Source organism: Anthonomus grandis, chromosome 12 (assembly GCF_022605725.1).
Source record: "Anthonomus grandis grandis chromosome 12, icAntGran1.3, whole genome shotgun sequence".
Lineage (NCBI taxonomy): Eukaryota > Metazoa > Arthropoda > Insecta > Coleoptera > Curculionidae > Anthonomus > Anthonomus grandis.
In genome coordinates, this window is record NC_065557.1 from 25,850,547 (window position 1) to 25,878,481 (window position 27,935).

General features: G+C 31.5%; 1 protein-coding gene across 7 annotated transcripts in view; it reads left to right on the forward strand.

Moving 5' to 3' along the window:
• LOC126743388 (uncharacterized) overlaps window positions 1–27,935 on the forward strand; it is a 347,135-nt gene that overhangs the window by 200,786 nt on the left and 118,414 nt on the right. For all 7 annotated transcript variants that reach the window (XM_050450456.1, XM_050450452.1, XM_050450450.1 and 4 more), the window contains 2 exons: window positions 6,819–6,954; window positions 7,362–7,472. In XM_050450456.1, coding sequence (XP_050306413.1) covers window positions 6,819–6,954; window positions 7,362–7,472 — 247 coding nt within the window. The remainder of the gene's footprint in view (window positions 1–6,818; window positions 6,955–7,361; window positions 7,473–27,935) is intronic.

A 27,935-nucleotide genomic window follows, 5' to 3' on the forward strand; every position in this document is an offset into this window, starting at 1 on the left:
TAATTTTTGAGCGTTATTTTCGTGTTTTTTTCACTATGGCTGTTTATACCCCTTCCGAAAGAGTTCAACTAATCAAATGGTTTTATGGAGGCAATTCGGCAGTATAATGTAGAGATTTGTTTTCAGTGACATTTGAGAATAGACCGATTCCTTGTGCAAAAACGGTTTTAAATGTGGTTTCAAATTTTGAGACATCTTTTTGTCTTCAAGATTGTAAAAAATGCCACACAAAACGTCAAGAACCACCTGTTGAAGTGGTCCAGAATATAGAACGGTGGGAAGAAATGGTTTGCAGTACCCTAGAACTTGATTCGAACTTGAATCGACACGGTCCACTAGAAGTTTTTGAGAGGAACTGGGAATGAGCAATAAAACTGTTGCTCGTTCGTATCTGGAAAAAATATGGGTACAAATGTTTCAAGTATTCAAAAACTCAGGAAATATTTCCTGAAAACCAGTGGCGAAGAATGAAATTTTGGGAAACCATGATGGAAAAGGCAAATGAAATCGAATATTTTTTAAAAAATACTTTGTTTTCTGATGAATCTTCTTTTCCATTATATGGCAAACACAATCCTGCCATTGTTCGTTATTGGTCTCAGGAAAACGAGCACAGAAGTTTTCAGTTTTGTACCCAGTATTCTCAGAAATTGAATGTTTGGGCAGGTATTTTGGGCGACAATGTTATAGGGTCATTTTTTATTACTTTAAACGCCCAAAAGTACCTTGAGTTGCTGCAAAATCAAGTTCTTCCTGCCATTCAAATCCTACCTGATGTAGACCTGGGATCGGTTTATTTCCAGCAAGATGGCTGTCCTGCTCATAACGCGGCTAGGGTAGAAGAATTGTTAACAAATACTTTTCCTTATTAGTAGGACTGGCGATATTAAATGGCCTTCTAGATCTCCAGATTTATCTCCAAATGGCTTTTATCTGTGGGGTTACCTTAAGCAGACCATTTACAAGCATGAATTTAGTAGGCCAACGAATTTAGAGGAGGTGCGAAATAAAATTGTCGAAGATGCCAATTCCATTTTACCTGAAACTCTTTTGGAGGTGCGAAATAGCTTTTACGATAGGTTATATCTATAGATAGGTTATATAGATAGTTTTTGTTTAGCGAAAGAAGGCGGTTTATTTGAGCCTTTTATTTAAAAAATGATATGTTGTTAAGTTTGTTTATTAGAGTTTTATTTCTGATTTTTTATTATATTTTTATGAGTTGATATTTTATTTTTTATTAGAATAACGCTTTAATTTTCATTATGCAAAATACAGCATATTAAACATTATAAGATTACAATTCTATGCGGGTTTTACACATTGTCATGTCTGTAAAACCCGCATTAGAATAAATGTTTTAAAAATGCCTGGATTTTCGCGTAATATTTTGGGACATTTTGTCCCCAGACGACGCAACTCCCACGAAAGTCAGATGTTTACTAATCCCGTCCTCGGCTCGGCCAGGGCGGTGCTCTGTCGCAGGCACTCGTACACGCGCGACGTTGCAAAATTTCGCCTCTATGCGGTTTCCTATAAGTAACGAACGAAAACACGATCTGTATATGGGGTGTCCCAAAAGTATCGACACACCCAAAAATCTTGGGAAATATGGGCGCTAGAAAAAATCTCTAAATACAAAAGTCTTGGGGAATCAATCGGTGCATCTGATGGTGACCTTAACTTGACCTTGACTTGACCTTCAAGGTTATTTAAAGGCTACATAAGAACATTTTTAGCTTTTATGAACAATATGCGGTTATATTAACAATTTTAAACTGCTGAGCATTCATAAAGTCTGGCACTAATATTTGCTGATAAAGTTATCACTAATTCATTATATATGCAGTGCATCCCAAAAGTTATGTCTAAATTCATTTAAAATTCAGGGCTGTGTTCGAAAAAGAAAACGGTCGGACCCGTCGATTTTTATTTCAAGTTGCGCATTTTTGTACGTGAAGTTTGTATATACAAGGTTGCTCAAAAATAAATTACAACCAGCAACTTAATTTTTTCAAATGAAAGCACCTTTTTTTATTTCATTTTTGAATTTCGCATGGAATTCTGGAAAACTTCTTTCATGAGGTGAATGAGAAATTCTTTCATGCATCATGTCCTATACCTAAAGATGACCAAATATTATTATTGAAGTTCACCTTACGAGTCACCTTATCTCTGAAAATTTCTATACAGAGGAAAATTCCATTCATTCGTGTTTTTTTATTATTGGTTGGTGACCGTGTATTTTCATAGAAACTGTATGACAGTTGTGCGCCAAACAGATATTGTCAAGTGTGAAGTATACGAGCAAAGTTGCGGTTTTCACAATGGTAAAATTAACGAGAAAAAATAGAAATTCTGTGCATGGTTGGGTTTGATGATAGAGCACGTACTCAAAGAGAAGCTGCTCAATTATTCAATGAAATCCATCCTGATCGTCGTCCGATATGTCAAAAGGTGGTGAGTAGAATAGAGGCTAAATTTAGCGAATTCGGTCATGCCGAAATCTGATCGTTCTGCTCGAGATGAAAATGAACAACTTGACGTTTTGCTTTCTTTGGAAGAAAATCCATGCACTCCTCTGTAGCAGATTGGGGCAAATTTACACATGGCGAAATCTATAGTTCACCGAATAGTTAAAAAGCACAAATATCACCCCTACAAACTTATTCCCGTGCAAGAGTTATTTGATGACGATTTCGATCCGAGCGTTTTTTTTTTCGAACACACTCCTGAATTTTAAATGAATTTAGACATAACTTTTGGGATGCACTGTATATATTGGCACTAATATATGATGTTGTTAAGCCAAGGGTGACTTTATCGGTGTATAACAATAATCAGGTTCCTTTTCTTATTCGCTGACCCAACGATTAAATTTGGTAGTGGTGAAATTCTGCAGTGAGTTACGATGTTCGGCGTCACACCTTGATCTTATATCCACCAACATCTAACACTCACGGCCGCATATGTTTCTTGCTAACTTATGGAAGTTTTCCAGATTCGTTGGGTTTATCGTATCGATGTTTGAGATGCCCCTCCTTATCTAATAGATGGAATGGTCTCAAAACTCTGTTGGGCGGAAGTGTAACCCAGATTTACTAATCAAGCAACATGGGTCTCAAAGAGTTGAATACTTTCATCAGTTTGTTATTTACTAGATTTTAATTGATTCTGGTACACTTGTTATAGATCCGCTTCAACGTATCTCATCTCTAAAGTACGCACCAGTACTCCTTGCTCCTTTGCCTTTGAATTTTGGTGGATTTACTTTCATTATGATTTGCATTCCAGGATCGGTATAAAGAGAAGTGTGTTTTACTCTTATTTCTAGTTCTTGTTCTTTTTTTGTACTTGCCCTAATACTTCAACTGTTTCTTCAAAGATGTTCATTGGCTGTTCTGTTTTTTCTCCAAATATTCAACTTGCATGGTCTTAATCAGTTCTTAATTTTCTGGTTTAAGGCCGGATTTAATTAGTATATATGATATTAATTATATATTTATATATATAACAAAAATGTTTTGAACTAAATTTTTTTTTAGCTATTTTAACAATAGCCCTCATCAGGACCGATACCTCAAGAAAATTGTTAAAAAAATGTTTGTTATTTAACTAGTCGCCCAAGACTACCCTCCCTCTACATATATAAGTAAAATAATATATCAACATTATATCATATATATATACAGATATGATCATTCTAACTTCGCCTATAGGAATTATATATCACGGTAGGTCTGGCAACGTTGTGACAACATACTCGAAACAGCGGACCCCGCCGAAGTCCGAAACCAAAACCTTTCAGTATTCTTAAGGAGTTCAAGCGGAGATGCACTGCTCTGTGGCAAATAAAATAAAAACATTGTTTCGTTTGCTGCTGCCTGTCCTAACAGCAAAAAATAAACTAAAACCCGAGTGCAATAATGTTGTAAACATAAATTAACTAAATATTGAATAGGAAATACAAAAATGAATTCAAAATAAAGCAAAAAATTAAGTTAATTTGATAATATTAAATAAAAATTAAAAAGATCTTATGTCAGGTTCAAAAAGGCCACCCTGTTTAGTAGTGCAGTACGTCAATCGATCATAAAACGACCTTCTCATGTTCGACAACATTTTAATGGAGATAATATTAAATGCTTGCCTAATTTTAACACAAAGCTCTTCTAAATGAGTAGTCCGTTCATTTTCGTGCCAATAAATTTATTCTTTTAGCTATCCCCAAAGAAAAAAATCATTGGGGGCTAAATCGGGGCTTCTGACGGGCCATTTAATAGTACCGTTTCCACTGATTGTTCAATCAGGGAAAGACGTTTCGAGAAATTGACGTACCACTAATGCGTTATGAGTGGGACAACCATCCTGTTGAAACCAAACTTGTTCTAAATTGATATTGAGCCCTCGAATAGCAGGAAGAACTTCATCCCTCAAAGGATTAAGGTATTTGTTGGCATTAAGGTTTCCATCGATAAGAAAAGGGCCTATAATTGAATCACCTAAAATGCCAGCCCATACATTAACCTTTTGAGGGTATTGTGTACGTGTTGGTATGCTTATGTGCTTATTTTCCCTCGAATAATCCACTGTAATGGACGGATTAAGTTTACCACAAATAGAGAAAGAAGACTCATCTGAAAACAAAATGTTACTAATAAACATTTCGTCTCGATTTGCCCTTTCCAATACTTCATGGTAAAATTCTATCCGTCTCTCATGGTCCTGTGGGAAAATTTTTTGGGTTTTTTGCAACTTATAGCACTTGTACTTATTTCTATCTAAAATTCTTGTAACCCTTAAAGCCTCAATACCCATTTCTTTGGCAATGGTTGTACTATTGCAAGGAAAGTTCATTTCAGCAATAGCAACATTAACCTCTCGAAGCTCCCTTTCTTCACCTAGCGATCTAACAACAGGTGGTTGCTCATTTGCGTAGCATTTCCTGCAATTTTGCAAGCACCCAAAGGTCTCAAACCTATGGATAATTGCAAAAATTGTGCTGCGTACCTGAATGGGCCGATTTTCGAACGTGATCGCAATTCTGCCTAATATTTGATCGACAGAACTGCCGGCATAATACAACTTAATAATTTGCTTTTTTTCCTCAAGAGAACACATTTTAACAAGAAAATAGCGAATTCAAATTTAATCTTTGCTGATTAAGCAGGAAGCGAGGAATAAAAATAACGTTAAACGTTTAAAATGCAATCTCATATTGGCGGTGCAGTGTGGTGGGGATAAGAATTCTCTCGTTTTTCGATGAAGGGGCGGAGAGCCCTGCGGCGGAAATATCAGTGCCAAACGTATTAATTTGAAAACGGCATGTATTGTGCCCTGTGTCTGTCTCATGCGGATTCCATATGTCCCCTCTCGCTTACGCTCGTAGACTATTTCCTATAGGCGAGGTTTGAATGATTATATCTGTATATATAAATTTAAAGTATTTATTAATTCTTCCTGTTTTTCGTCTGTTCTTCTTGCTTTTTCATCTGCTTAAGATCTCGTTCTTCATCTTCTTTTCTTTGTTTACGGTCTTATTTTACTTCTTCCTCTTTCGGTTTACAATCTCGTACCTTTTTTGCCTCTCTCTGCTCGCCATAACTGTTTAGTACTCAATTTGGCTTTTAATGTTCTTTACTTTTGACACCAATTATAATGTAACACAGGATCACAGTTCTTTCTGAAATACTCGTAGGAATTCACTTTTATGTCAATGAAAAGACTCTTTTTATTGAATTAGTCAAGTTGAATCAAGTTTACTATAGTTTAAATTTTTCCAAGGCAAACAAAAAAAATCATTAGAAATTTAAACTACGTGGATTTACAATAAAATTATCTAAACAACCTAAATAGGGCCCTCAAACAAAATGATCTAAAAATTAGGCATTAAAGGTGAAAATAATTAACTAAACGTAAGTAGAACTCTAAATAAACTTATAGTAGGGGAGATCAAGTGGAGATTTTGCGCGTTAGTCGAGCACGTCAAAAAATAATATGGGAAGAAACCTTATACCCTATAATGAATCCCTACCATATGAGGATCCTTATAAAGGCGTGCGTTGACAGCAGTCCATCAGATTAAAAAAAATCGATCATCAGAAAAACTCGAGCGCGTCAGATAGCGCGTCGGACAAGGTAAATTAAGTACCTACATAAAGAAGAGTGAATATTTCAATAATCTGACGATTTGAGCGACTTATGTCAGTAAGCAATTGGGCGGGTCACAAAAATCTTGAAATACTTAAGCGTAATTGATTTTTTTTATTTGGAAGGAAATTATTTAAGAATTACGGAAAAAATATTATCTGGCGATTTTCATGGGGCGATGTAACTAAAACCATAAATATAACGTGAAGTGTTCAACTACTGAGAATTGTATTTCCCACTTCGCGTCTCTCTTAACTTCTCACACTTTCTCACACTCTGTAGTGCCATCGCCACTCTATCATCTGCCGCTATGATGCTATTTCAGCTGATCACAATGGTAAAGTGTTTGACGCTCTAATTTAATTGTCATGTTAAAACAAGTATGTTAATTTAATGTAATAAGTTTTATATGCAGGACAATAATGAGTGGTAAAATTTCCAGAAAATGACATAGTCAAAGCAAGTATTAAAATTTGCAATAATATATCCTAAATAACCCGAATAACCTAAATTGGAGCCCAGACCTGCAATGAGATGAACTACTAAAAACTACATACTATAGGTGAAAATAATAAAATAAATCTAAGTAGAACCCTAAATAAATTTAAATAATCTGTCTATCTATCTATCTATCTGTTTATTCAATGAAATTTATTACTTATTTCAAGACGTACTGCCGATGTGAGATCAGTAGGTTACTCAGAGCTTTTTTCACTCTCGAGAGAAGATGTATTAGCGGCCATGAAAGACTACCCAGAAGCCCAAGAAATTCTTCAGGCGTTAGGAAGGAAACGACTTATGGAGGTAAAACTAAAACATTGAATTAACACAAAACACTAACAAATGAAATCTTCGCCTTAGCTTATACTGTATGCTTAGTATATAGAAACAAAGTAGTATTTTGTAAGTTCTTTTAAAGATCTTTTTTATTGTTTATTATATCTATTTTTGAATTTTAAATACAATTATTTTTAAGGTAAGATGTCTCCAAGAACCAATGCAAATTTTGCATTTTTTAACGTATCTTACTGAAAACACAATTGTAGATTTTCTTTTATATTTTTTTTACTATGACCTTTAATCTCTTTTATGATTTAATACTTACTGCTTTTTACTTACTTTTCTTATTTTTAATTTTACTTAGTTTCTTGCGTTGCTTCGTAGTGGCCAACCGAATTAATTAAACTTGCTTACATGCATAATTTTTACAGGTGAAAGCTAGTGCGAAGCAGTCTCAAAATCATAAGAGTGATCATCACCACAAGAGTGAACATGGACAGGATAATAGAGGTTTAGTGGATAAGATTAAGAATGAAGCCAAAGTAAGTGTACATATACACTTTATATATGTACATATATAAAGTTACATATATAGGGTGGCCAAATAAGAATGCGAGGTACTGTATCTGTGAAACTATTCATCGTAGAAGCCTGCGATAAAAAAATTTATTACTAAAATGGCCAAGAGAATGACCTGGAAAATATTTTCAAGTTTCTAAAATGGCCGCTAGGGAGGGCAACTGCAATCTTAAATCTAGAAAACTGATGTTTCTGTAAATTTTGCTGAATTAACCTAACAAAAAAATAGCTGATTATTAAAGTAGAGACTAATCCGAACCTTTTTTATTTGAATAGTTTTGCTGTATCTCTAAAAATAAAGTGGTGGGGGGTGTTCAAAAGTTGGCTTAAAACACACCCTGTATACTAAAAACGCCTTAGCCGATTTTATCAAACTTGGGCTAGTTGAAAAGAGCTATTATTAAGCTACGAATATTATTATATTTCATGTTTTTTTAATTTTACATCTCGCCGCTAGAGGGCTTTTTTCGGCTTTCTGACACAAATGACTAATTTTCTCAAAAAACTTAAATGCGTTGATATGATTTTTTTTTATATAAAAATAGCTAAATGATGTCTAAATAATCTTGCGAAAACCGCAACTCGATATCTTGTTTCTAACCTAAAATATAGGCCAAAGTATATTTTATACCCTTAAATTTTAATTTTTTTATACTAATTATTTTGGAATTTTTTAAAATTCACTACTTTTGAAAACAAAATTTACTATTTTTGAAAATATTACCTAATATCACTAAAAGGTAAGTATTAATAATGCTTATATCAAAAATAAGACCTATTTTATGTTATATATTCACTATGGATATAATACGAAAAAATAATTATTAGAAAGCAGGCCATGGAATGCAACAAAACAAATGTCTACTCAAATTATAAACATTCCTCAAATTGTCAATAGTAAGTTGTCAAAAGTTTTACGTTACTTGAGCATTTTTTGTTTTTGCAAAATGCGTTTTACGAGCGATGAAGCTGTTGATATGCTTGCGGTTTATTTTGAATGTCTTCAAAATGCTGCAGTAGCAAAAAGAGTTTATGCTGCTCGATATCCAAATCGAAGTCCTTGCGATATTAGATTTTTTCCCCGATTAGTGGCGAACTTACGAGCCAATGGTAGTTTTCGGCCTAGGTTTCAACGACCAAGAATTAGAAGAAATGTGGACAATATTAACAGCGTACTGGGATATATTGAAGGAGATCCTTATGTTAGCACAAGAGCATTATCCCTTTAATTAGGCATATCAAGAACAACGATTCAAAATATTTTGAAGGACAATAGGTAAATTCTAATAGTCATCGCCATATATGGATTTATTTAAGTTTAACTGTTTTTTTTTATATATTTATAAAGCATGGGGTGCATTTTACTCCATTTTCATAACTCTTCTCTCATAGATAGTTGCCCATAGAATAATTGTCACATTTAACATATCGAGCACCCCGCACTTTTTTCTCTGATTTGAATTATTCTGTTAGTAACTTATATATTATATATTTTAATATAATTTTTATTTGAGGTAATACACAAAATAAATTCTAAATGAAATTAGAGGATTAGCATTTTATTTGTGGAGAAAAGACTTCCCCTACTAACTTTTCAATATTATATTTACTTCTATAGACTCCATTCTGAAGTGGAGTCATGTATTGACTCCACTTCAGAATGGACTTTTTCTTTTCAAACTATTTTAATTCATATTTGTTTATTGTACTTAAATCAAAAAACTTTATGAATTAAAATATTTTGATCACGATTAATTCCTTATTTACTTACCAAATTTTGTTTCATTAAAGAATTTCAAAATTTATGTTCGAAAAACGCATGTGTAAGAAATAACAAAGGTGAGAATGCAACTGCCCTAAAGAAATTTTGGTGTCCGTTGTGCAGAGCCGCCAAGTACGAAACGCCAATCGAAGTTCGAAAGAGTAAGTTGTAGACTCCAGAAATTAGTAAGAGTAACCCTGATAGTGCAGGATGCGTACGTAGATCGCGCGCTAGCTCTATCTCCCTTACTGTCCTATAGAGGATCTAAAAAAGAATTTCTCCTTAATACGTATGCAAAGTTTCAAGTTGATCAGTCTTTTAGAAACCAGTGAAATTTAGGCTCAAAGATGCCGTTACATACAACACAGATACAACTCGAGCTAATAAAAGCATGTTAAAAACAATCGCAATGTTATTTATATATAAAATAACACCTTTAGTATAACAAGCAAATATCTCTCGATGTTGTTTCAATTCCTTTTTAAGACAATATTGCCATGTTTGAATTCAAGGTCATAACTTAGTGTCGGGTTGGCCTCTCGGAGCTTAACAACTTTGTGGCTAGTCTTTAAATCTTTTTTCCAGTATGATAAGGTCATATTTCTCATATGCTTATTTAGATAAACTAAGCATGATTCCCAAGTTATTCCAGGTTTCACAGTTCTATAAGCCTTTTAAAGATACTAGAGCATTGCAGAGTTCAAAGAGCATGACTGTAAACTGCGAAAGTCCTGTTCCAGTCGAGCGGTCATTTCCTTACTTCTGAATGCATTTTTACCTGCTAGCATCCACTCCTCAGATCGAGCGTTGAAAACCATTGTAAACCTGATAGCGTGTCCAGGGTGTCATCAGGTCTCAAAGGGTAACTACCTCCCTTGGTAATGCCATTCAGTGGCCGATATTTAACACTAAATCTAGTAGATCTGTCCTTTTTTTAAACTGCAGATATCCAAGGACACTGGGATGATCTATTACTCCCTGTGTCCTCATTTCTTGAAACATTAAGAAATCTTCACATCACTTAGCTATTTAAATTTTTTGAGGTGCTTGTTCTATCGGAGCTATTCAGTTTTTTCAGAATTCTCTGCCAGTCAGACCAAGACATGATGAGTTAAGAACATGAAGAAGAGTGTATAATTCAATAATCTGCATTGCGATTTAAGTATTTCGTAAGGAAATGGGTGAGTCATAAGTTTGTAAAAAAAAAACCTAACCTTGAAATACTCGAACGTGATTGATTTGACGTGACGATTTTTATGGAGCGTTGTAGCTAAAACCATAAACATAGTGTGGAGCGTACAGCTACTGAGAACATCGTGTAGCACCTCACATTTTAGGAGATATAGATTTACACTCAGGTACGTTTTCCTTTTAATAGTACAATATATAATAAATAAAAAAGTGTAAAGTTCATGTTTACTTACAAAAACTCGAGATGACGAAGAATTTTACCAAGTGTAAACCAACTTTGTAGAGCAATCAAGTGAAGATGAAGGTTAAGATACTTATTTTTATTATTTTTCTCTCTAATTTTCATCAATAAATAATAGCATTATGCAAGTAACTATATATTGTTTAGATACATCCAATAATGAAAAAAAAATTTTTTTCTAATTGTCAGATTAACAGTGTTCCCCCATTTAATTTTCAGATTATTGTTTAGGACGACCAGGATATCAAGTTGAACCATCTGTATAAAAATCTGACGCGCCCGAATAATTTAAGGTTGGATTTTTTTACGTCTTCAAAAATCAGTCATGACTTGTGGTCTCATCCAAATGAGAAATCAGAGTTTTGAATATGATACTTTTTTGAGTTTACTTAACGTCCCCTCTGAATATCTGACATCTGAATATCTGACATTGAATATCTGGCTTGAATAACTTTTTTTAATTTTCTTTTTCCTATCTCTTTTTGTGACAACGTTCCGCTCACTACTCGTCAGATTATTATCTCTTGGTTATCAGAAAGACATAGCTGATGAATATCTGACGCGCTCGAATATTTCCATGTAATTGATTTTTAAAAATTTTTGAAGATTTGTACCTGCTCACTACCCCACTAAAATAGCAAACTAACATAACCTTTTTTTCATTATAGGACCTAATTTTCTCAATCCAATAGGTCCCCATGACGGCCCCCCTACTATAAGGTGAACAACAAAACTGACTAAAATTTCATAAAACGCGATCCCTTTTAAAGACCCATGGAATAATTTGGAAATGCTTGGAATTATTGAATGCTTAGAATTATTATAATCTATATTGTTTTTGTCAATAGAGTTCAATAATCTAAAAAGAATACTGACAGTCAAAGCAAATCAATATCAAACAAAATGAACGACTAAAAACTAGCCACTATAGATGAAAATATTGTTCTAAACTTAAGTAAAACCTTAAAAAAAAACTTAATAAACTAATCAAACTACAATATAAGCGCAAAACAGCACAAAAACTATGACAATAATTAACGTATTTACATTTTCATTACAATATTATTATTTCTTATTTATTAATTAAAAATCTTTTAGAAGTATACGAAGATAAGAATCCAAAAAACTTTTATTAAATTTATACTTTTAAATATTCTCTGAAAATTACTTTTTCCTACTTGCGTATTACTTTTACGTACTACGGTATGAAGTAAAATTTAAACAAATTTTTGCAAGTCCTCATTTGTGAAAACTCTATGTTAATTACCAACATTGTAGCATATTTTCTAAACATTTTTTTTTAATTATCTTTTCTATCGTAAATATTTGCAGTCTTTTCCTAGTATATTTATAAATTAAAAAAATCGCAGCTCAACCGTCACTCTAGTAGATTTAGAAGTAAACTAAGATTTGAAAGGGTAATTCATGAGGTATAAAAGGTATTAAAGATTAAGAATTAAGCTTTACACCATTTTCCAAAAATAAAATTTATTAGTTCATTAGGATATTTCTAAAGATTAATTTTTTTAATAGATTCAAATCATTATATAGGCCCTGATAAAAATCATTATAAGTTTATATAGCTTATTTGCATTTTGGAGAAACAAAAGAAAATATTTCTATTCAGAATCAAATTTAACCTATTTATTTATATCCCGATTGAAATTTAGAACACCATTAGGGATCTGCTTTTAAAAGAACAAATATTTAGATATTTTCGAAAAAAAAAATCACTTTTAAGTTCACCTTAAAATGATAATATTTAACTCAGTTAATAATATTTAGTTCGTTAATATTAAACTCGGCCTCTTTATTAGTTTTCGTAAGAAATCAAAAGAGAAGGTGAAAAAAGATTTATATTATTTTTGCTGAATAACATGTATATAATATTAATAATTTTTTTTAACATAATCAGATTTTAACTGATTTAAAAAGCTGGAGCATTATTAGGGATATACCGGGTGATACAGAAAAAAGGGAATACTTAATAATTTTTGTACTTTTCAAGATAAACAAATGAAATTTGGTATATCAATAGAATAGTTAAACAAGCATTATTTAACATAATCTGTTTTCCATCCCTTCTGGTTTAACAGGAAGTGACACTAACTTTCTTAAATGGGACACTTGGTATAGACTTACGTATTTTGATAAAAAATAATATTCTGAAAACAATGATATTTTATTTGTTAGTTTTATAATCATAGAATTTTCTTTTAATTTAAAATAAGGGTGCTATGAATGCGTTAAAAGTTTTAATTTTTAATCAAGTAATTATGAAAAAATAGTTTTCATTGCATTTCATGACTTAAATCTTTTACACGCCTATTTAAAATATTCAAACCATTAATTTTGGCATTTACTTTATTTTTTTACATAGCATATTATTGGGAACAACCACTTTTGAAATGTAACTAAATAACTAATAAGTAATGTATTTTTTAGGAAAATAATAATAATAGTAAAAGTTTGTAGGCATTTATCAAGAACATAGGAATGGAAATAGTAGTAATCGTATTATTCAAAGGGTGTTAAATTTTAGATTACATGTGAGATAAATAATACTAATAATTTTTATTAATTTTTAAATGGTCTATAACCAGAAAATAGAATTTTTCAATGCATTGCATATATTGAAAATATGTATATTTTGAGCTAGAAACCCGTTAAACGTTTATGTTTATGATTACCATGGCAAAAAACGAGTTTTTTGTCTTGTTTTTTCATAGAATTTCCAATATCTCGATCTATAGGGCTTCGATTCAATTCGTTGATGGTTGTATTCCTTATTATTTTTCCACTAATTCTGTGCATTATTTATTATATTTGTTTTTTTTTTGTTTTCTCTTTTGCTATTTATTATGTTTCTATTTCAATAAATATCAATCTAGAAAATACTTATATGCTCAATTATAAAAAAAAGAAAAAGGAAATAAACTTATTTACGTATTTTGGTGAAATATTAACTTAAATCTTTGACGATAGCTTTCGTTATATTTAATTCTATTAATAATTTTTAAATACAATAATTTACTTGAGGTATAATATTATATATTCAGTAGCTGAGGTTTTATCTACCGACCTTTGAGCTCATTTCTTCTTTTCAAAATCGCGCGTAACTTTTTTTTTTAAATTGAAAAGAAAAAAAAGCCAATTATTGAATAATATTTAAGCCAATTTCACCAACGCCCAAGCAACTCAAGCAACTCACATATATGTGTATTCATCGTTTTTTGGTAAACTTTTGGTTTTCGTGTATTTATCAATCGTATAGGGTCAACGTATATGTATTAAACTGTAGAATATACGTATATCATATACTATTCTATTTACAAAAGGCATAAAATTGAATAGAATTTATATATCTAGTTCTTAGACTTGATAATTACACCTCAAATATTTGATGAAATGACCCCGATATCGCATATATGCCACTGTGTAATCTTATACTGAAATAATGGAATATCATACACATGAAAATCTCACAATCTTAGTCAAAAAAATAATTTCTTTTCTTTTTATAATATATGTGTAGGCTATTAGCTGTTAGTAGCATAAAGAACAAGTGCAACGAACATAGTATACAATAACAAAGTATACATAGGTAAGTTCCATTTATGATTACGCTTTTTGTTTATGGTAATTTTGTTGACGTCCTTTTGCAATTTTCATGGATGACACACCATATTATTTCGTTATACATTATTCTTAATAATCTTATTGCTTTCAAAAATAAATTTTATAACACGGTATAGGATAAAAAATAAAGTTTTTTATGTAAATAGGTAGTTAAATTTACAAACCATATAGTTTCAATTAAAATATTTTTCTTAGTTTGATTAGGCTTGTTATTTGTTGCATCATCTTATGTTCTATGTCTTTAATAATTATGAAATGCATTTGGGCATATATATATCATAAACCTGATAATAATAGACCCATTCCAAAATATCTTTGAGGCATCTTTTATCTATATTATCATTGCTGTTAACATGCCAATTCATCAAAGTCTCGAAAAGAAGATATGTGTTTAACAGGGTGTTAAAGTTAAAATTATAAAGCAGATTTATTTTAATTTTTATCTTTTTTTGGCCGTGTACATTTTTAGACAAAGTAGTCTAAAGTCTATTTTTATGCCTAATACTGAATTCTAATTTTTTAAGGATTAATGATTATTACAGTAAAATATTTTAGCCTAATATTTTGGGTCTAAAGGCTATTTTGTATTAATATTTGTAATAACGCTATCCCTTTATGAACCTACTTTTATAGATTTTTTAGAATGTTTTAAAATTTTCTTTTTTAACACTTTGCATAAATTATTACGTAAAAAATATGTGTATTTTCAATTATTGTCAAACCTATACCAGTTTTTTAAGTAGTGGTATTTAAAATTTTGTATTATTAATGATTTTTATATTTATTATATATAATATTTATTATTTTGAATTTTAATTTCTCATACGTTTTTAAATGACAACCAGGCCAAAAGATATATCAAACTAGATCTGTCTGTTAGAAAAGCAAAAAAAATATCTGGTGTATTTGTTTTTTATAGAATATTGTTAATTAAACTTTATAATGCTGACTATTTATATATGACTCTTGGATTTTAATTTTTTTTGTAGGTATATATAGTTGTTTCCTTATTTAAAGTTAAATGCAAAATTTTAACTTTTTGAAAAACGTAAAATATGTTTATCTCATACTTTTAGGTTAAATAATTCATAGAAACAATAGAATATCATATTTAAATTTTTTATTTCAGCTACACATTGGGAGGCCATTTCAGTTATGATAGTTCTCTAACCGCAACGGCTTAGTAAAATAGTACGACAATATGCCCAAAATAATTTCAAAATGTTATCTTCGGCAAAAAATACCCTTTTCGTGTAAATATCTTTTATTTAATAAAAAGTTAAATTAGTTAGTTGCGTAATTAGTAATAAAAAGTGATAAACTTTTTATGTTACAGGTTTAATGTAATATTTTTCTGTTATGTTGTATGTTTCACTTGAAGACACTAGATAGATATAAAAAAATAAATATTTTGTGTTAACAAAGTACAAGTTTAACACAAAATTTAAATGTGCGTCTTCTAATAAAATGACTTTAAAAAAAGAACAAAATGAATATTTTGCTTACGTGGAAGGGATGTTATTTTTTTTTGATGAAATGATATTTTAACAAAAACTTCCCTCCAAATAAATGAAGGTTTTTATAAGATGTTTATAGATGTTGATATTTCAGGATAACTTGACATGAAAGGATATGGCGTTTATGTAATTTATTTTTCCCTAAGACTGATGGCTGCAGTTAAACCAAAACTAATATTACCCATTATTGTAAATGGAATTTATAAATGGAAAGTCTTTGATTTGGCAACAGCTATCAATTTTAAGAAATTACAAACTCTACAGGGTGATTATTTTTTTACTCCATCAAAAAATAAGAACAACTTTTTATATGAATGTATGTCCTAGACGTCTTACTTTTGGATCTACAGGATAATAAAAATTTAAAAAAAAATTAATAACTTCACTACCAAATATAGATATATATTTTTTTATTAACTTGCAGATGTGTTTTATACATCAGGGTGACATTTTTTGACGTACAAGAAAAATTAATTTTTATCAGCGATATTCGTAAGAGGTTTATTGTAATTATGTTCTAATAAAAAAACAGTACTTTACTGTATTTTTCTGAATTAAATTTATTGTATTCTTGAGTTTTTTTACAAGGTGAACTGTTTATGCGTAAATAAGTTTAGATTAAGTATAATTTACTTAATTTAATTAATTTTTAAGTCAAATAATTTAAAAATTATAAACTTAAGAAAAATAAATCTTATTGAGTAAATATAATTTGACCATTCCAAGAATGAACTTTATAAATTTACCCCAAATAAAAGCAATGCGTCAAATAAAAAATCAAGAATACAAATTTACTCAAAACTAAACAAGATTTAAAAAATAAAATTTATTTTAGAAAAATGGAGTTGCGTACTTTTTTTTATTAAAAAGTAAACCCTTTACGGACGCCACTGATAAAAATTATTTTTTCCTTTAGTAAGGTAAGGTATAGGTAGGTTTTATACTGATTTCCTATCACTAAAAATTCAAGTTTCAAAGTTTGCTTGATGGTATGTATATTTGCTTAGAAACTCATTCTATTAAATGTATTTTGTGAACGTCTTTAAATAGTATACAATAAACTATACCTTAACGTTTTACTTTTATGAAATAATAATTGTATTTTTTTATTTTTAAAGTAGATATAACGAAAGAAGAACTCAAGAATGAATAGACATATCGTTAAAGATGTGAGTTCATATTTATTCTAAAGGCGTGAATAACTTTTTTTTTACCAATAATTGAGCATATGAGATAGTATTTTTTAAATTAATATTTATTAAAGTAGTGACGTAATATTCAAAAAAATAAGAAACTAATTATAAATTCGTTATAACAATATAGATTTTATTTATTTTCTTTTTATAAAAAGGCCAATAAAAAAATCTACGCTAAAACCCATTTTGCCGACTTTAATGAGACCTGATCTTTTTCACAATATTGTGATATTTCTACGGATCGTGGAAATTTATGTATTAAACTTATTTACTAGCTTTATATATTTAATAGTTACAATTTTTTTTCCAAGAGCCTTCCAAAAGTTTTTTCCGCTTTTAAAAATTGTACAATAGCTCAGATTAATTCGTTTTAAGTCACGAATATTTTGCTATAGTCCCCATAAGTTTTATTTTAGGCAAAATATTGTCAGACTACTATTAAAAAAACCGCTGTTACAAATATTTTTGTGTCTATTACATTTTGGGCCAAAGAAGATTTTTTTCTTGGGTCCTTTTCTTTCCTTTCCATAGGTATTGCTGGCATATGCTTCACATTAAAATTGGCTAGTAACCAATGTAGGAAAAAAATTAAAATCATTGGAAAAAACGTTTCTTTGCAACATTATTATTAATTTTGCCTTTATGGCTTTGATTTCTATGGCAGATGGTTATTTCTACTCCTTATTTTTTGGTCGTTGATTTTTATCCTAGTTTATTAAATTTAAGATAAAAAAATCTTGGGAAACGTGATCATTAATAATGTGGATCTGTTGACTGTGCATAACAACATTGATATACAGTATCAAAATATATTGGATCTTTAATATATTTTTTTATTTATTCATAAAAAGGCTTAAGATAGATAACATGTATATAGATTGCGTCACATAAATTAGGAAAATTAAAAATAAGTAAAAACAAAAAGTCTTAAATTTGCACTAAACTATAAACACTAAAAACAATATAATAAAATAGTAATAAAATGTACCTATCCCTAATTACATGATACGATTTGTTCAACAAAACTTAAAACGTAACACAGCAAAACTTAGATTAAAGTTTTGTTTAAACAAACTCGGCAAGACTGACGGCATGCATATTTAGCTTGAACAAAAGAATATAGAGTGAGTCACAGTAAGTAGAGACGCAGAAATTCTAGTTTAAATTTTTCATTAAAATTGTTAAGATTTTTGATGTAAGGTGGGAGTGCATTATAACCTTTAATTACCCTATACATTGAAGACTTTTCAAGCATGGCACTTACATGTTGAGGAATACTAAGGAATGAAGCATATCTGATCGGAACCCCCTATTGTAAAAGGCATTATCTCTGAAATAGTGTTTGTGCTTTTTAGCGAAAATTAACTTGATATTGTACCTCGAAAATACTGGAGCAGCACGAGCTCTCCATTCTGCATCCACAATGGCATTCGCTTCTGCAGCAAAAGTAGTCTGCCAATCTCAGAGGATAAGCCCCATACAATAATCCCGTAGGAAAGGCGACTCATCACATGTGCATGTATATAGGGGAGAATATTGAACTGAGGTGGACTTTCTTTTTCAGTTTAGTCAATACAAAACACAATGAAACTAATTTTTAATTTCAAGTAATTGATGTGATTACAGGAACTTAAGCCTGAATCCATATTGATTCCCAAGAATCTTGTAGGCCTAACATTTATTATGCAATTTTCATTTGGCCCTATAAGGTAGGATTTAGGATTACCATCGGCCACACGAAGATTAGAGAATTGAATGAAAGCTGATTTTTGAGGGTTAAGAAATAATCCATTGTCAATACACCATTCTAAAATTTTATTATAGTGGACATTTATGTCTATAATGAGATTTGCCTTTTACGCATTGGAAACTATAAGGGAAGTGTCATCAGCAAATTCAGAGTGAACAAAAACTTGAGTGGTCGATCTGAATTTTTTTATTGACAATAAAACCTAAACAAATTACCGCCTATCCGTTACATAAGAGATAATCTAATCCAAGGCTAGCCCGCGAATGCCAAAAGATTCAAGTTTAAAACAAAAGGTCCTTGTTAACAAGAGCCTTAGTTAAGCCATAATAAACCCCGACAACAAAACGATTCTTATATGTAGTTTATGTCTCAAAATAAAACAGGGAATCTCATCTGGGCCACATGAGGTTTTCTCTGAGACCTGTAGAAGAACTTCATAGACTTCATGTTCAGTTATATAACTCAGGAAAAAGTTATTAATAAAATTGAAAGTACAAGGATACCGAATGTTATGTTTTAAATTACCTCCCTTTTTATTAACCTCATTTAAAAAGTGACCGTTAAAAATGTTGCAAATTATCTGAGGATCTTGTATCATATCACCGTTAACATATAAGGGATGTAAATTATCCCTGGTGGTCGACACAATGATCAAATCAATTTTGTTTTTTAATATTAACGTTAATCGGCTTACTTCTATGCTTAATATAATTGATTTAAGAGTAAATATTTAAGATTATGTTGTAACTTTTTGCAAGATTATCATCGTACTGTAACAAACACATCATGGTCCTCATGGACTATTAGACTAATATTAATCTAATATCCTGAAATATTAGTATTAAATATATTAGTTTTTTTCGCTTTATCCTGCGACTTCTTTTTCTGTTCGTCGCCTGGCCTTGCCTTTAGCAACCACATTGTGTTTTTTTTTTTAAATTGGAAAATGTAAATATTTGTGCTGAAATTAAAATATATTATCTAAAGGTGCATCGCATAAGTCCTTTTTTTAAATGTTTTATGTATCTGATCTTTTAAACTCGAGATGCATACCTATTTGCTAGGAAACTTACATTGTAAATTTATTAATTGACATTTTGTTTTTTTTTTCTTTGGCAGATAAATGTTTTTTCAATTTGAATATTAAAATGAACCTTAATACATCTATATAAAAACAGACTTACCTTTTTTTATCGCTTTTTTTCCATGTTCTAAAAAAGAATAAGTTAAGGTTGGCAGGACTTGAGCTTTAAACTTAGAATCTAACGGCGATACAGCAGTTTTTTTTATTTTTATTTTTTTAAGTATTGAAAAATCTAATCTAAGTTAGTAGTAAAAGCTTAGTATCCACTATAAAATATGAAACCAGTAGTTTATATGAATCAGCAAACGTCTTAAACTAAAATGTCATACCACAGTTACGAACTGGAAACTATGGCTTTCATGATTGTAGTTAGGAAATGCCGGTGATTCGGCATGGAAAAATAATGACAGTTTGCTATATAAACGTATGTCCGCAATGCTTCGTTTTCCGAGATACGGGGTGTTAAAGATTTTCTTAGAAATTGATGATTTATTTATTGCTCTGAAACCGATCGAGATATGCAAATGAAATTTGGAGGGTTTTAAGAGGTAGTGATCGCGCATTTTTTGACATGCAATTAAGAATTTTATGTTCGCCATTGGCGCGCATACGGGTAATGATCTCAATTTTTTAAAGAAAAAAATGGTACGCCACTGATAAATTTTAAATAAAAAATAATTTTTGAACTCCTCGTTTAATTTATGACAAAAAGCCTTATGTTTTTTTTGTATGTGGTCGCCGGTTTTATGAAAAATAAAAATTTGACGCGATTTTTTCATTTCTTTAATACATTATCTAGTAGGCTACTGTCAACATTTATCTGCGAAATATGAACTGTCAAATTAACGTTCCATCACTATTAAGCTTTTATTTATTAGAAATAAGTAATTAATTTTTCTTTTGTGGAAAAAAATGGACAATATTACAAATGCGGAACTGTCAGATATGCATTTTATCTATGGCCGAAGTAATGGAAATGGTCGACAAGCTTGAAGATTGTATGCTGAGTTATATCCACGACGTAGAGTACCCCATCACACAATATTTGCTCGTCTTCACCAATGTTAGCGTGAAAATGGTACGTTTAAGAAACAAACGGCTGACTACGGACGCCCTCGACAAGTATTTATTTCGTTTTTCTAGTCGTTTATTTTTTTACCAATGGATTCTTTATCAAATCGCTCAATTTCTAAGTTTTTAAATGGTATTTTGTTTACTGACGAGGCTACTTTTCGAAGACATTGAATACGAAATTTCCATAACCATCACTTATGGGCTGAGAAAATCTTTGAGGCTCATTTTCAGCATCAGTTTTCAGTAAATATATGGCTTGGATTAATTGACGATCATTTAATCGACCCATATTTCCTCCCACAACGCCTAACAGGAGAATCTTACCTTCATTTCCTACAGGAAGAGTTACCTATTCCTTTTGAAGAAATTCCTCTACAGCTGAAGCAACACTTTATTGGCCGCTAGTTCATGCATGACGGTGCCACAGCCCATTTTAGTATCAATGTACGTAATCACTTAGATACAGTATTTCTAAATCGTAAGGTAGTGGAGGTACAGAACATTGACCTGCTCTTCCTTGCTAGACTGGTTTCCTCGAAAGTGCTGCTAGGCCCCGATCCTGTAATCCCCATAAATAAATTTTTTAAGTCAACAACAACTCTAATTGTGTCAATAAAGTGTCTATTTATGATAGCAAGATGTACAGAAGCACTTGGCAGAAGTGCTAATGCACACATAGCAAAGCCCTTTGCCTATCTCTCCCGGCAATTACTGCACCTTTGCATATTTGTATAGTTTTTGATAACATGAATGAAATTAATAAAATTCTACACTCGTAAAGTCACTCCCTACTACATCAGTCAGTTGTATTAAATTAGACTTATTTAAACAGGTTTCTTATTAATTGGATCTTCCATAAATTTTTGTTAATGAATAAACTGGCATACAATTTTATCACCATAGTAGAAATTCTTATTATTTCGGGCGATCCTTTTTTTTACAAATAATATATTATAAACTTATAAATATTACGCGTAGGGATTCAAAATATAATTAAATATGCTAATAAATATATTATTTATTATGTTTATTTATTTCGTTTTTATTGTAATCATTTTAACAGTTTTTGACCAGTTTTTCTCGTATTGTATTTTGTAGTAAATACTGGTAAAATTTATTTTGGATTCTAGTTTACGTTTTTTATTTTCAAAGTAAGTTCGATACATCGGCCATGTAATTAGAAAATGATGCCACGACTGAGCCAAATGAAATAAAAATAATCGAAAATTGGCCACGACCCACTGACAAACACTAGTTAAGTTTTCTGGGCCTTTATACATACAGAAATTTCGATACCCTTGCAAAACCCCCATATAAAAAATAAAGAGAAAAATAAAGAAAACTTGCCCCATTCCTGGAGAAACTTTTATTTTATATACAGAAATAAGCAATGTTGGAATTGGAGCCCTACTTTCACAAAAAAATTGAGGTGGTGACTTATATTATTATGTCTTATTTCAGTAAAACGCTATCAAAGCCAAAAAGAAACTCAGACGAGAACTATGGACAGTAAAAGATATTGAACAATTCCATAAATATTTGCAGCGTCAAGGATTCATTTTTAGGACATTTTTAGACCATGCTTCTCTGAAATGGCTGTTTCAATTTAAAAACATTAAACGACAAACATCATCAAAATGCCAATTTTTTATCCAGGCGACCTTGCAATAATAAACATGTCAACATTGTCTAAAAAAGTAATCAAAAGCTTAGTCGTGTGAATCGAATTTCTTTGGTGATTCAAGGTGGATTGTTGAAAAGAGTCTCAGAGAGCGTAGATGTAAGAGCCATATTTGATAGTTTTTCCTCGAAAACAGATTCCAGCAGCTGAAGTACTGTTCCAGAACTGGATATGCTGATTTGGTGTCCCCAGAGAGATACAGTCAGACCAAGTAGAGAACTTTGAGTCAAAAGCATGCCAAGAAGTATGCCAGTTGTTGGGAATAACAAAGCTGAAATCCTTGAAAGAGTACGTCGACCATCTATGTATGAGATTACTTGCAAATGGTCCGTGAAGAGGCGCGGGATAAACTTCACCTAGAAAGTAACAGAATGAAATTACGTTATAAGATAAAGACGAATTCTACTGGTTTTAATCCTGGGGACAGAGCCTGGTCATATAAATCTTTAAAAGCGATCGCGTCTCATGACATTTTAATCAGTTTCATTGTTAATCTTAGAAACAATTAAACGACAGCCAATGCGAGTCAGGTTCGAGTTTTGACGTTGTCAATAAAAAGTGTGTTCCTAACATAAAAGAGTATTCCTAGCATATAAGTGTGTTTCAGAAAGAAGTATGTTCCTGAATTACGTAACAGTACCTTTTGCTTGAGAGAGCCTCAGTTAAGCCCCAATTTAGGTTATTTTATTGTAAGATTTTAGTTAAATTTTTTTTTTATTTGTATACTTGCTTGCTTTGACTATTAATATTATCTTGAATTTATTGGTTTCCATTGCAAAAACAAAGTAGAAAATTCTAAGCATTTCCACGTTGTTCCATGGGTCTTTAAAAGGAAGCGCGTTTTCTAATATTTTAATGAGTTTTGTTGTTTACCTTAAAACAATTAAATGACAGTCACCGCGAATCAGGTTAAAGTTTTTACATTGTTAATAGCATTAATGGGTTTCTGACATAATGTCTTTCTGCAGTAAGTATATTCCGGAAAGGAGTGTGTTCCTAAAGATCTTTTATTTTGGGTTATTTGGATCTTTTGTTTTGGTTAATTTTATTTATAGTTCATTAATAGAAACGAAATTAGATATACACAGATTGTGCTTTCCCAGCTAGCACAAATAAGTATCAGTAATGTTATAACCAAATCTCAATTATACCAGTTATACTAATTCGAGGATATTTGATATTGACAGTAACTTAAATATTAAAAACTGCCGACGAACTGGCACGACAGGCTTCCACTAACCCCTTCGTAGGCCCCGAACCTTGTTTCGGTCTTAGCAAAAAACAAGTCTGTCAGGCACTTAATATTTGGGCCTGGAAAAAAACAAGGAAGAATTGGAGAAGGACAGAAGGATGTTAACAAAGACCCGACAAAGTATTAAAAACTTGGTGGGAATCCTGACCGGGCACAACAGTCTAAACATGCATCTACACCTTCTTGGTATAAAAGAAAGCCTACTCTGTTCGAATTGCGGTACAGAGGAGGAAACTTCATAACTAAATGCTAGGTATCTGTGATAGGTGGAGTCGCCTGAGAAGGAAAATTTTAGGGGTGGGTAATTCTGGGGTTGGCGAAAAGGAACTGTTCAGGCCTACTTGACGAGCTCTAGCTCCGCCACCCTTACTACTCCTACTATTAGACCTAGAAAGTTATTTTTTAACTTTTATACTATTTTAAAATTTTTCTTCAATTAAAAAAAATCTAAGATGAAAGAAAAGTATATGTTGCAATGTCAACAAATATACTCTTCTCGCCCAGCGCCCTGTGGTTGGGGGCGTCATTCGGTACTACTCACACAAAATTCTTAACTATCTGCCGATACGACTGGTCAAAAGGAGTTGATATACTAACAATCACTTACATAAAAGTGTTCATATAATAATGGACTGCATTAATTAGTGTTTCCTTGATTTTTTATTAAGAGCTTTTTATTTTTTATTAGCAAGACCAGGGCCTTAAATTCTTAAACTTATGACGATAATAATATTTTTTGTGTGCATCGCTCTCTGAATATGATCCTACTCGTCTCGATCTCGACCGCTCGTAGATAACTGGTAATAACGTGGTGGTGGTAGTTCCCTTACCGACTCGATACCTACGGCGCGGCCAAAAACGACCGCCGGGCGGCCTCCTATGTAATTACCTTACATCTCACCGACAACCAACAACACCGCCTTTTTGATACAGCCGCTGACCTTACCTAACGTAGATAAATTATAATTAAAGAATATTATTGAAAGAGGTCTTTCAAGGTTATTCTATGTTACAACAAAAACATAGTTCATAAACATATACGCGAAAAGAAATAACATAAATATGGTACAACAAACAGTGTGTTACATATAAATAAACTAAACTAGTGTACCTTTAGTTAAGTGTTCAGCTTAGAACGGACTTCCAACTGCGTTTTATATTCACGTGACCACCTGCTCCAGAAACTCTTCTAACTCACGCAATTCGTTCCGCGAATATACGAAGTTGCAATCATTGTCTCTCTAAATAAACGGTGGTTTGCCACATCTTGCGATAAAACTTTGAAATGTGAATAATTCTAAAAACGCGGCCGTGCTCAATAATGACACAAGTTCTAAATATACTGCCTTAGTCACCATACAGATAAAGAGACAGAGATAACATGTTTAACTTCCGCGACATTCGATCCTTTATCATAAATGGACCAGCGTAGTTCACACCTGTATGTAAAAATAGGGCTTGTGGCGACCCATGACAACCTGGAAAATTACTCATCAAAGGTATTGGGGAATCGGGTTTAAGTTTAAAAATAAATGAACTACACGGCTTGCTAGATTTCTAGATGCGATTGGCCAATACGTTTCTCTGATATGAGATAAGAGTAATTGAGGACCACAATTAAGCATTCAGATATGCTCAAATTTTAAAATGAGCTAAGTCATGTGATGCTTTGAACAAATAAGTATTAGCTGTAATTTTCCATATGAAAAGGATAACTGCTTAAGCCTTTCTCCCACTTGTAAAATGCCATCATGCAAAAAAGGTGTGCACAAAAAAACTAAAAGAGCTGTTTTAAAAAATAATATTAAGTTTAAAATAATGTTCGAAGTTATAATGTTCCAAGGTACGCACCTTGTGGTTTGGTTTCTCGTGTGTCCATAAAATTTTCTAGTAAATTTCCTGGGCTTCCAGATTAGTTTTCTTCCAAACACTCGGGTTGCTTTGTTTGTTGACACTGATCGTTTTATTATATTAGCGCTATATATTAACTATTTAGAGCAGATTATTTGTTTAATTTAGTTTTATGCAGAAGCAAATTACTTTTGCACGATTAAGCAGGTTTTTTTTTAATAACACACTGTTTTGTGATATTTTATCCCTCAAGCTCGACCCTTCTTCTTAGGCAGGTCAACATTCATTATCGCAGAAATTTAAGATTTGTTTAAATTTTATAGTAAGTTTTGTACGAAATAATAGTGTTTTTAAAACTATCCTAATTTAAGCAAATCTAAGTAAATATTTATAATTTACTGTTAGCAAGGGTGTCAAAGAGTGACCCTTAGCAAGATCTTGAATTTTATCGGAAAATGATTTTCTTTGTGGAATCTTGACAAGAAGAACTGTGGCCTCATTCACGTCTTCAAGTATTAACTTAATAATATTTATTTGGTCCTTAGCTAGCTTGAGATTTTTAATAAAGCGTAAACAATAAGCTTTTAAAAGGAAATAGGTTGATGTAAACTTGAACCAAGGATTGTAATTTTTTTCGAATTTCTACTAATTCATCACTGAAATGATGTACAGAAACATGTAAAGGCTATAAATCAGAAAACTAATACAACTATTTAGATTCATGAAAACCATAAATCGGAATTAATTAGCATAGCTGGACTTATCTCTCGGGACCGTAAGGGTACTAGATTATAGCTGATTGGAACATGCCTCCAGTCTGATATATTTATCATTTTTTGTATCTCAGTGACTCGATTTCCAACAAAAGCTTGTAAATTATGAGGTGAAGCTCTGATCCACGCAAGAGATAACAATCGAGTATGACCATAGTATCATATACCCCGGTCAAATCTTAGAGTTAATGATATGCGAACCTAAATAGTAAGTAACTAATTTTGCTAACAAGACAGCTGCACACAGTTCTAATCTTAGAATAGAAATTGTTTTTAAAGGACTAACTCCAATTTGTCGAACATATATAAATATAAATCCTTACACATTCATCAACAGTACGTACATATACACATGCGTCATACGCAGCCTGCGATGCATCTGCGAATCTATGTGCAAGAGCGAATCAATCTACCAACTTCAGATATTGCACGAAACGAGTCTGCGAATCTTAAGTAAATTTAACTTATGCATTTCTAAATTCAGAATTGCACTTTAGATAAAGTGTAACCACTTGTGTTTAAAGTGATCAGGAACATCCTTATCTGAAGACAGTTTATTTGACCAAAGATACTGCAGAAATATTTTTGCCACCACGATGGCTAAATTAAATAATCCTGAGAAATGAAATATTTTAATTGAGAAAGAATGACACGTTTAGTAACTCTTTTGGCAGCAGTGGATACTATAATTTGAAATGGCAGAGTATCACTAAAGCAATACCAAATCTTACCTAAACTTTACTTTATTCAGGATTGCTAAAATATAATATATTTGCTGATAACGCAGAACCCTTTGACTATTGGATTTCCATTTGCGCAATACAACAGCCAGATCTATGAATTAAGTTGACTTCATGGCAAACCTGGATTGCTTCCTCAACCCAGCTTCCTTTCCTGAGAAAAAATCATGCATCTAAAACCTATGTTTATTAAGATCTGCAGTATTTGGAAATTTGACTCAGTCATAGCAACTTATTTCAGACACCTGAGAATTTTAATTTAGAAGATGTATTTGGATGTTAATAAGTTTGAGGTGATGGTAAGTTTTTTTTATACAATGATTAATGTGTTCAGAGAATCTAAAATTGGTATCAATTAATAAACCCAAATCTTTGTAGGTATCACGGCATAATAAAATTTCGCTATTTATCTGCAAGTTAAGGAGATGCGATATACTCTTTCTAATAGCTTCCGGTCTGAATAGTACGGCTTGAAATTTTTTGGATTTAATTCAACACAATGGTTTAGAGAAGTGTTAAATAGTAATTGGAGATCAGTATTTATTTTGTTATTTACTTCAGCTACGTCTTCAGGTTTTAATGAAATATCAATTTGTGTATCGTCCGCATACTGATGTACTTAAGTTTTGAAGTTAGTTGGGATGTGTACAGACGAAAGTATAGAAGACTCAAAAT